General features: G+C 47.8%; 1 protein-coding gene across 1 annotated transcript in view; it reads right to left on the bottom strand.

Moving 5' to 3' along the window:
* Window positions 1-432: 432 nt before the first annotated feature.
* The window catches only part of LOC310779738 (phosphofurin acidic cluster sorting protein 1-like), a gene marked incomplete at its 5' end in the record, with an annotated part of 38,318 nt that continues 28,902 nt past the window's right edge, over window positions 433-9,848 (bottom strand). The window contains 7 exons of the mRNA XM_083640231.1: window positions 433-787; window positions 2,534-2,653; window positions 3,062-3,300; window positions 7,773-7,914; window positions 8,265-8,307; window positions 9,112-9,154; window positions 9,377-9,479. Coding sequence (XP_083496357.1) covers window positions 669-787; window positions 2,534-2,653; window positions 3,062-3,300; window positions 7,773-7,914; window positions 8,265-8,307; window positions 9,112-9,154; window positions 9,377-9,479 — 809 coding nt within the window. The 3' untranslated portion in view covers window positions 433-668. The remainder of the gene's footprint in view (window positions 788-2,533; window positions 2,654-3,061; window positions 3,301-7,772; window positions 7,915-8,264; window positions 8,308-9,111; window positions 9,155-9,376; window positions 9,480-9,848) is intronic.

Raw genomic sequence — 9,848 nt, 5'->3', positions numbered from 1 at the left:
AAAAGCTCATCTGCTGTTTGTATGCGTGTCATGCTTAGCCTTTGATTTGACTGTATTCTTTGAGCAGAGATGCAAGATTTTTTTCTTCTTTGTGTTCCGATTGGCTCATGCAAACACCAATCGAAGGCCTGTTGAGTCACTGTTCCCGGCACGTGTGTGGCGTGGTGTGCGTTTCATTGGTTCAGACAGAGCATGCACGTGTGGATCAGCACTGGGCAGGTTAAAGGGGAGGGGCTTAGGCTCGTCAATGTGGGAGGAGCTGCATGCTATTGTGTTTCAGAGTGGGAAGAGAAATGGCAGTCCGCTAATAAACTTGTGCTATGAGCCCCTGGTAAACACGTAACCACACACACATACGGTACATTCGCACGGGTGCATGCACACTCGCCACACACACACACACACGCACACACACACACACACAGAAAGGGGCGATAAAGTGACTAGTAATAGCGCTGTACCCCACACCTCACCTCCCTCCTTCCCTCCCTCCCCAAAGAGAGATAAGACTACTGTGGCAAAAAAATAAAAGAAACAAGAAGAAGAAACCAAGACCAGCTCCACAGCTCCCCTCGGTGGCCGGTGCCGGTCTGTGTGCGTGAGTGTGACAGGGTTGGGTGGACGGTCGGAGGCGGGGCAGGAGGCGTCGGCCGGGCGGGCGCTGACCCCTAGGAGGGGGGCTTGCTGTAGCCAAAGAGTCCCACAGGTAAGTATTTGACGTGAGTGGGCCACTGGGCGGCCAGCTGGAAGAACTTGACGTCGTTCCACTCCACGCCGTCTATGGACACTGCAGGGGCACATGGGAGGAGAGGCTCACACTCACTTTCTTTCTTTTCCATTTATTTGAGTAGAATAGCTTAGCGTGTAACACTCGTATTCCCCTTTCTACTCGTAATAAAAAGAAGAAGAAGAAATAAAACCTATCTGAGTCTATGAATGTCACTTATTGTCACTATTTAAAGGCTTAGCTAATGAAAACAGCAGCTGGTGACAAAATTCACTTATTACATTACAAGATGTCATTTAACAGACGCTTTTGTCCAAAGCGACTTACAATATCACATTTTGTCAACAGTACAGAAAACAACTATGCAACACAATCAATGACAGCGAAGACATTTTGATGGACTACTAGAGTAGCACTTTGTGGAAAGTATTTGAGAAGGGATATTACTTATTGATAGTCACTTTGGACAAAAGTGTCTCCAAAATGATGTAATTCAATGTAGTACAAGCTTTACTGATCCATTTTGATTTTTTTTTTTTTTTACCTTTATTTATACAGGGGGAGTCTCACTGAGAGCAATGCTCTCTTTTTCAGGAGCGCCCTGTTCACACTCACACACACATTCACACCTGGAAGCTGACCAGTACAACCACAGTCTGATCTGTTGGCCACTGAGCAGTAGCCTGGGTAAACCCATCCCCCACGTGACCTGCTCTCAGGTCTGGGTTTACCTAGGCTAACTGAGCAGCTCCACTGGAGCAGTTGGGGTTAAGGGCCTTGCTCAAGGGCACCTCAGTGGTGGTAATGAGGGAGGGGCAAGCGCTGCCTTTTTCACTTTCCCCACCCAGATTTATCCTGCCGGACCCGGGGATTGAACCGACGACCTTCCGGTAACAAGCTCGCTTCTCTAACCATTGGGCCACCACTGCCCAAATTTTAGAAGTGTGCTATATAAATACAGTTCATTATTATTAAGTAGAGAAATGCAGATGAGACAGAAAAACACTGAATCAGCGAGTGTAGCAGAACTAAAGGAAAACAAACAGGAGGGAATGTGGTATAATAAACACAAAGCACAAGTAAGACAAGTAATGAAGAATATTATGGTTATGCAGGTTCCCAGGTTGAGGTTATGGTTATGCAGGTTCCCAGGTTGAGGTTATGGTTATGCAGGTTCCCAGGTTGAGGTTATGGTTATGCAGGTTCCCAGGTTGAGGTTATGGTTATGCAGGTTCCCAGGTTGAGGTTATGGTTATGCAGGTTCCCGGGTTGAGGTTATGGTTATGCAGGTTCCCGGGTTGAGGTTATGGTTATGCAGGTTCCCGGGTTGAGGTTAGGGTTATGCAGGTTCCCGGGTTGAGGTTAGGGTTATGCAGGTTCCCAGGTAGAGGTTATGGTTATGCAGGTTCCCAGGTTGAGGTTATGGTTATGCAGGTTCCCAGGTTGAGGTTGAGGTTAGGGTTATGCAGGTTCCCAGGTAGAGGTTATGGTTATGCAGGTTCCCAGGTAGAGGTTGAGGTTATGCAGGTTCCCGGGTTGAGGTTATGGTTATGCAGGTTCCCGGGTTGAGGTTATGGTTATGCACGTTCCCGGGTTGAGGTTATGGTTATGCACGTTCCCGGGTTGAGGTTATGGTTATGCAGGTTCCCGGGTTGAGGTTATGGTTATGCACGTTCCCGGTTGAGGTTATGGTTATGCAGGTTCCCGGGTTGAGGTTATGGTTATGCAGGTTCCCGGGTTGAGGTTATGGTTATGCACGTTCCCGGGTTGAGGTTATGGTTATGCACGTTCCCGGGTTGAGGTTACCTTTCAGGAAGGTCTGCTGCTGCTTGGCGGAGCAGATGAGACGGCTGATGGCCTCAATCACTTGACTCTTAGAGTCCACATCCTTCTCCTTGGGCTTCTTCCCCAGGAAGATGGTGGGGACTGGAGACACACACACACACACACACACACAGAGGGAGAGAGAGAGAGACAGGGAGAGTGTAATATTTTTATTTTACTTGTTCACAGTTTGTTTATATGTTGTTTATAGGCTACATTGTTCATATGCTTTGGCAATACAAATGTATATATTTTGTGACACCAAGAAAAGCACCATTGAATTTAATTAAGAGAGAGGGGGGGAGAAAGAGAGAGGTAGGGAAGGAGAGACAGAGCAGTAGGGAGAGAGAGAGAGAGAGAGAGAGAGAGAGAGAGAGAGAGAGAGCAGTCTTTTTATATAGAGACTCACTCACATTTTAGGTCCTGACCCCTACTACAAGTCCTAAATGCATCTGCACATGAAAATATGAATCCCACCCCATGCAGCCCCCCCCCCCCCCCCCACCTCACCTTTCTTGTTCTTCTCCTTGGTGACCACGGTCATGGCCATGGTGCTGACCTGGGCCTGTGGCTCGCTGCTGCCCCCTCCTGGCAGCCGGCTGACCTGCAGCGAGCGGAAGGCACTCTTCAGCGTGTTCTTGCAGGCCGTGTCGCGTCGCTCGCCCTCACGCCGCTTCTCAGCCAGCGAGGCCAGCCAGTAGTCCACCTGCAGGCCGATGGCGTCCCCACCATGTGACATGCTGGGGCTCCTGGAGACCAGAGGGGGAGGGATTACAGACAGGAAGTGGAAGTGGGTTTTTAAACAGGAGAGGAAAACAACTTCATTTAAGAATGCTTTTGAAAAATTGCTTTTAAAATCCCAGACTTTTTCCAGACCTAAATTTAAACGGGATTTTGGAAGATTTTGGTTGGTTTTCAAAACTATGCATCCTTATAGCAGCTTAATAATGACTAGTCAGAAATAGCAGAAAGGAATTTTTCACAGCAAATATCATAATGTGAAATGAATGACAGTGGGTTAATAATTGTAGTAAATGTGTGTTCGTATATATATCTATCGGTACTGAACAACTTGTTCTTCATACTTCCCAGATGTTTTGTCTAAAATTCCCACATTTTCCCAGTCCAAACACACTTCCCATAGTTTTCTGTCCTGTCTGTTTTCCACAGTCTAGGCCAGACCAATCAATGTGTCACAGAACCTTCTCCAACCACCTTGATCCCAATCCGCCAAACCCATTTAAACAATCAAACTAAATGAAAAGAAAATAAGAATCAAATAGACTGAACATCGCACGGCTCGTAGCCACTCAAACCTCGTGAGAAAAGCGTGCAGAATTGCAGTGAACTGCTGAAACAGCAGTGGTTGTTTTCAGCCGTGGTTAGACCTGCAGATATTCAGTTGCTATCTGCTGTCTAAGGTTTCAGCGCAGCCGACGAGGAGGAGAGGCAGAACCCGAGAAGGTCTTTCTGTTAGCTCCTCCTCCCCTCTGTTCTGCTCCGGTCTATTCAAGACCGTTCTGTTAGCTCCTCCTCCCCTCTGTTCTGCTCCAGTCTATTCAAGTCCGTTCTGTTAGCTCCTCCTCCCCTCTGTTCTGCTCTGGTCTATTCAAGACCATTCTATTAGCTCCTCCTCCCCTCTGTTCTGCTCCAGTCTATTCAAGACCGTTCTGTAAGCTCCTCCTCCCCTCTGTTCTGCTCCAGTCTATTCAAGTCCGTTCTGTTAGCTCCTCCTCCCCTCTGTTCTGCTCCAGTCTATTCAAGACCGTTCTGTTAGCTCCTCCTCCCCTCTGTTCTGCTCCAGTCTATTCAAGACCGTTCTGTAAGCTCCTCCTCCCCTCTGTTCTGCTCCAGTCTATTCAAGACCGTTCTGTAAGCTCCTCCTCCCCTCTGTTCTGCTCCAGTCTATTCAAGACCATTCTATTAGCTCCTCCTCCCCTCTGTTCTGCTCCAGTCTATTCAAGACCGTTCTGTTAGCTCCTCCTCCCCTCTGTTCTGCTCCAGTCTATTCAAGACCGTTCTGTTAGCTCCTCCTCCCCTCTGTTCTGCTCCAGTCTATTCAAGACCGTTCTGTAAGCTCCTCCTCCCCTCTGTTCTGCTCCAGTCTATTCAAGACCGTTCTGTAAGCTCCTCCTCCCCTCTGTTCTGCTCCAGTCTATTCAAGACCGTTCTGTTAGCTCCTCCTCCCCTCTGTTCTGCTCCGGTCTATTCAAGACCGTTCTGTTAGCTCCTCCTCCCCTCTGTTCTGCTCCAGTCTATTCAAGACCGTTCTGTTAGCTCCTCCTCCCCTCTGTTCTGCTCCAGTCTATTCAAGACCGTTCTATTAGCTCCTCCTCCCCTCTGTTCTGCTCCAGTCTATTCAAGACCGTTCTGTTAGCTCCTCCTCCCCTCTGTTCTGCTCCGGTCTATTCAAGACCGTTCTGTTAGCTCCTCCTCCCCTCTGTTCTGCTCCGGTCTATTCAAGACCGTTCTGTTAGCTCCTCCTCCCCTCTGTTCTGCTCCAGTCTATTCAAGACCGTTCTGTTAGCTCCTCCTCCCCTCTGTTCTGCTCCGGTCTATTCAAGACCGTTCTGTTAGCTCCTCCTCCCCTCTGTTCTGCTCCGGTCTATTCAAGACCGTTCTGTTAGCTCCTCCTCCCCTCTGTTCTGCTCCAGTCTATTCAAGACCGTTCTGTTAGCTCCTCCTCCCCTCTGTTCTGCTCCGGTCTATTCAAGACCGTTCTGTTAGCTCCTCCTCCCCTCTGTTCTGCTCCGGTCTATTCAAGACCGTTCTGTTAGCTCCTCCTCCCCTCTGTTCTGCTCCGGTCTATTCAAGACCGTTCTGTTAGCTCCTCCTCCCCTCTGTTCTGCTCCGGTCTATTCAAGACCGTTCTGTTAGCTCCTCCTCCCCTCTGTTCTGCTCCAGTCTATTCAAGACCGTTCTGTTAGCTCCTCCTCCCCTCTGTTCTGCTCCGGTCTATTCAAGACCGTTCTGTTAGCTCCTCCTCCCCTCTGTTCTGCTCCGGTCTATTCAAGACCGTTCTGTTAGCTCCTCCTCCCCTCTGTTCTGCTCTGGTCTATTCAAGACCGTTCTGTTAGCTCCTCCTCCCCTCTGTTCTGCTCCGGTCTATTCAAGACCGTTCTGTTAGCTCCTCCTCCCCTCTGTTCTGCTCCAGTCTATTCAAGACCGTTCTGTTAGCTCCTCCTCCCCTCTGTTCTGCTCTGGTCTATTCAAGACCGTTCTGTTAGCTCCTCCTCCCCTCTGTTCTGCTCCAGTCTATTCAAGACCGTTCTGTTAGCTCCTCCTCCCCTCTGTTCTGCTCTGGTCTATTCAAGACCGTTCTGTTAGCTCCTCCTCCCCTCTGTTCTGCTCCGGTCTATTCAAGACCGTTCTGTTAGCTCCTCCTCCCCTCTGTTCTGCTCCGGTCTATTCAAGACCGTTCTGTTAGCTCCTCCTCCCCTCTGTTCTGCTCTGGTCTATTCAAGACCGTTCTGTTGGCTCCTCCTCCCCTCTGTTCTGCTCTGGTCTATTCAAGACCGTTCTGTTAGCTCCTCCTCCCCTCTGTTCTGCTCTGGTCTATTCAAGACCGTTCTGTTAGCTCCTCCTCCCCTCTGTTCTGCTCCGGTCTATTCAAGACCGTTCTGTTGGCTCCTCCTCCCCTCTGTTCTGCTCTGGTCTATTCAAGACCGTTCTGTTAGCTCCTCCTCCCCTCTGTTCTGCTCTGGTCTATTCAAGACCGTTCTGTTGGCTCCTCCTCCCCTCTGTTCTGCTCTGGTCTATTCAAGACCGTTCTGTTAGCTCCTCCTCCCCTCTGTTCTGCTCTGGTCTATTCAAGACCGTTCTGTTAGCTCCTCCTCCCCTCTGTTCTGCTCCGGTCTATTCAAGTCCGTTCCTTCTCAACCTTTACTGACACATGGAGGGTTTGCAGAGGAGGCAGATGCCCCGCGTCACACTCACTCTGTTCACTTCTGTCTCTGCTGTATCTGAACACTACTTTACTGAACATCTGCCATGTACTGTATACGTGAACAGCATTTGCTACAATAACTTCTATACTGTTGCGAAAAAAGACTGAATTCAGTGGTGAATTTCCCTGTGTTATGTAAGCTGAACGAAGCCGTATAGATGTAGAGATGGCATGTGGATTTAAATAGGAGGAGGAGGATTGTGATAGACGGAGCTGCAGCCTGGCTCTTGACCGAGGGACTGCAGCAGTCAGCGCAAAATCCAAGCCAGCGGACAATATGGTGGCAGCTGATAACAAACAGTTCCCCAGGTCTTAAAACTGAATCTGTCACCTAAACTGGTGGCAGGAGCCAAACATGGAACTATTCCACTTGTAGAGCCGACAAAGATGACACCCGACCCTGTCAGAACTAGCGATGCACGATATATCGTCAATCATATCAGTATCGGCCGATGTTAGTCATTTTTTAACATATCGGCATCGGTCCGACGTTGCAATGTTAATATCGCTTATCGGTATCGGCCAAAATCTTCACATTGAGAGGAACCAATGTGATAAATTTATGATTTATGGGCTTTTCCAAATGTTTTGGAAAATTCATTTCCCCCCCCCCCCCAATATTCTATTTTAAACTTTTTTGAACAACATACGAACAAGACAAACAGGCTCAGACACAGGAAAACAAAAGGAAAAAAACACATATATTAACGACATTCAGTATTACGTCGTGCTACCAGTCGCGTGAGGTGCTTATAAGAGGTATTGTGCCCGGGATCCCACACAGGGGGTCCATGAGAAACCAGTCGGGCGAGTCACCCGTCACCCCCAACCTCAACGAGGGAGGCTAGAAACGGGTCCCAAACAGCAGAGAATTTCTTAAGTGAGTTGGTCCTCAGGAAGCTAAGATTCTCCATCCGTATAACAGAGGTCATATCCGTCAGCCACAATTGAAAAGAGGGTGAAGAGGGGGACTTCCATTCCTTCAGGACGAAAATTCACAGTGTTTACGTGTGTTTTTCAGTATGTACAAAATTTGATAATCAGAGAAATGTGTTTTTATACAGATCATATCGACTTCGGGAAATATCGGTTGTCGGCCATAAGAGCAATGTTAATATCGGTTATCGCTATGGGCCAAAACCTTCATATCGGTGCCTCCCTAGTCAGAAGAACCACTATGCAAAAGATGCTATTTGTCCATAAATGGGAAGTAGGAGACCAAAGCAGATAAGAGAGAAAGGAGGGAGGAAAGGAGGGAGTGCAGATGAGTCTCACCCCTGTGCGCTCAGCACGCTGCCCATGGAGGGGGAGGAGGGGGGCGTGGCCGCCTCTTTCATCATGCCTGTGGGCGAGCCGTGTGACGGGGGAGACGTGGAGGGGACGGCCAAGTTCACCGACACGCCCTCCTCCATATCACCTTGACAACCACAGAGAGGAAATAACATTACAGTAGCACATCACCAGCAGCTACACACACGTGACATGAATGCAGTTTGTGTATTTTGTGTGTTTCTGTGAGCAGCTACACACACATGACATGAATGCAGTTTGTGTACTTTGTGTGTTTCTGTGAGCAGCTACACACACATGACATGAATGCAGTTTGTGTACTTTGTGTGTTTCTGTGAGCAGCTACACACACATGACATGAATGCAGTTTGTGTACTTTGTGTGTTTCTGTGAGCAGCTACACACACATGACATGAATGCAGTTTGTGTACTTTGTGTGTTTCTGTGCAGAATCTATTTAGCCAAATGCTGGCTCACCTGTTGAAGAAGGACCAGACTCAATCAGGCCCACCTTCACCACCTGGAAGAGATGACATGAAGTCAGGTCAGTTCTTATTCTTTGTGACTCGTCCGTTTGCTCTCTCAGATGTTTCACAGGGAACATCATGCCATCATGCCACCTACTAACATCTTACCGCAATGAAAGGAATGAACTTCTGGTAAGAGTCTTCATCTACTAACATCTTACCCCAATGAAAGGAATGAACTTCTGGTAAGAGTCTTCATCTACTAACATCTTACCCCAATGAAAGGAATGAACTTCTGGTAAGAGTCTCCATCTACTAACATCTTACCCCAATGAAAGGAATTAACTTCTGGTAAGAGTCTTCACCTACTAACATCTTACCCCAATGAAAGGAATTAACTTCTGGTAAGAGTCTTCACCTACTAACATCTTACCCCAATGAAAGGAATGAACTTCTGATAAGAGTCTTCATCTACTAACATCTTACCCCAATGAAAGGAATGAACTTCTGATAAGAGTCTTCATCTACTAACATCTTACCCCAATGAAAGGAATGAACTTCTGATAAGAGTCTTCATCTACTAACATCTTACCCCAATGAAAGGAATGAACTTCTGGTAAGAGTCTTCATCTACTAACATCTTACCCCAATGAAAGGAATGAACTTCTGATAAGAGTCTTCATCTACTAACATCTTACCCCAATGAAAGGAATTAACTTCTGGTAAGAGTCTTCACCTACTAACATCTTACCCCAATGAAAGGAATGAACTTCTGATAAGAGTCTTCATTTACTAACATCTTACCCCAATGAAAGGAATGAACTTCTGATAAGAGTCTTCATTTACTAACATCTTACCCCAATGAAAGGAATGAACTTCTGGTAAGAGTCTTCATCTCGCCTGGAAGAGAGAGAGAAAGAACAGGGATTCTTTAGGTCCACTCTGTTTCTAGGGAGAACAAAGTGGAGTAGATGCTGTTGGCTGTTTAGAAATGGCCCAAAGAACGGTATAAATGTACTGTAATGATCTGTGTAGGTTGTGTGTGTGTGTGTGTGTGTGTGTGTGTGTGTGTGTGTGTGTGTGTGTGTGTGTGTGTGTGTGGTGTCTCAGGCCTGCACTCACGTCCTGTGTTTGCAGGTGAGCATAGCCTCAGCGATGGGCAGCTGGTGTGTGATGGTGGCTCCACTGATGTACTGGCTGATTCTCCCCGCGACATCCAGCTGGTCTGGAGACGATACGAGAGAGAGAGACGTCACTCGTGGACCTGGCATGTTCAGTGCTGTTACCTGTCTGTGAGGGGTTTGTTTTTGTGCCTCAGTGCTGTTACCTGTGTGCAAGGGGGTTTGTTTTTGTGCCTCAGTGCTGTTACCTGTCTGTGAGGGGTTTGTTTTTGTGCCTCAGCGCTGTTACCTGTCTGTGAGGGGTTTGTTTTTGTGCCTCAGTGCTGTTACCTGTCTGTGGGGGTTTGTTTTTGTGCCTCAGTGCTGTTACCTGTCTGTGGGGGTTTGTTTTTGTGCCTCAGTGCTGTTACCTGTCTGTGGGGGTTTGTTTTTGTGCCTCAGTGCTGTTACCTGTCTGCAAGGGGGTTTGTTTT

This window comes from Poromitra crassiceps, assembly GCF_964638095.1.
Source record: "Poromitra crassiceps genome assembly, chromosome: 7".
Taxonomy (NCBI): domain Eukaryota; kingdom Metazoa; phylum Chordata; class Actinopteri; order Beryciformes; family Melamphaidae; genus Poromitra; species Poromitra crassiceps.
Note: the sequence above shows the minus strand (reverse complement) of the source record. Positions and strands in the feature narration are given on the sequence as shown.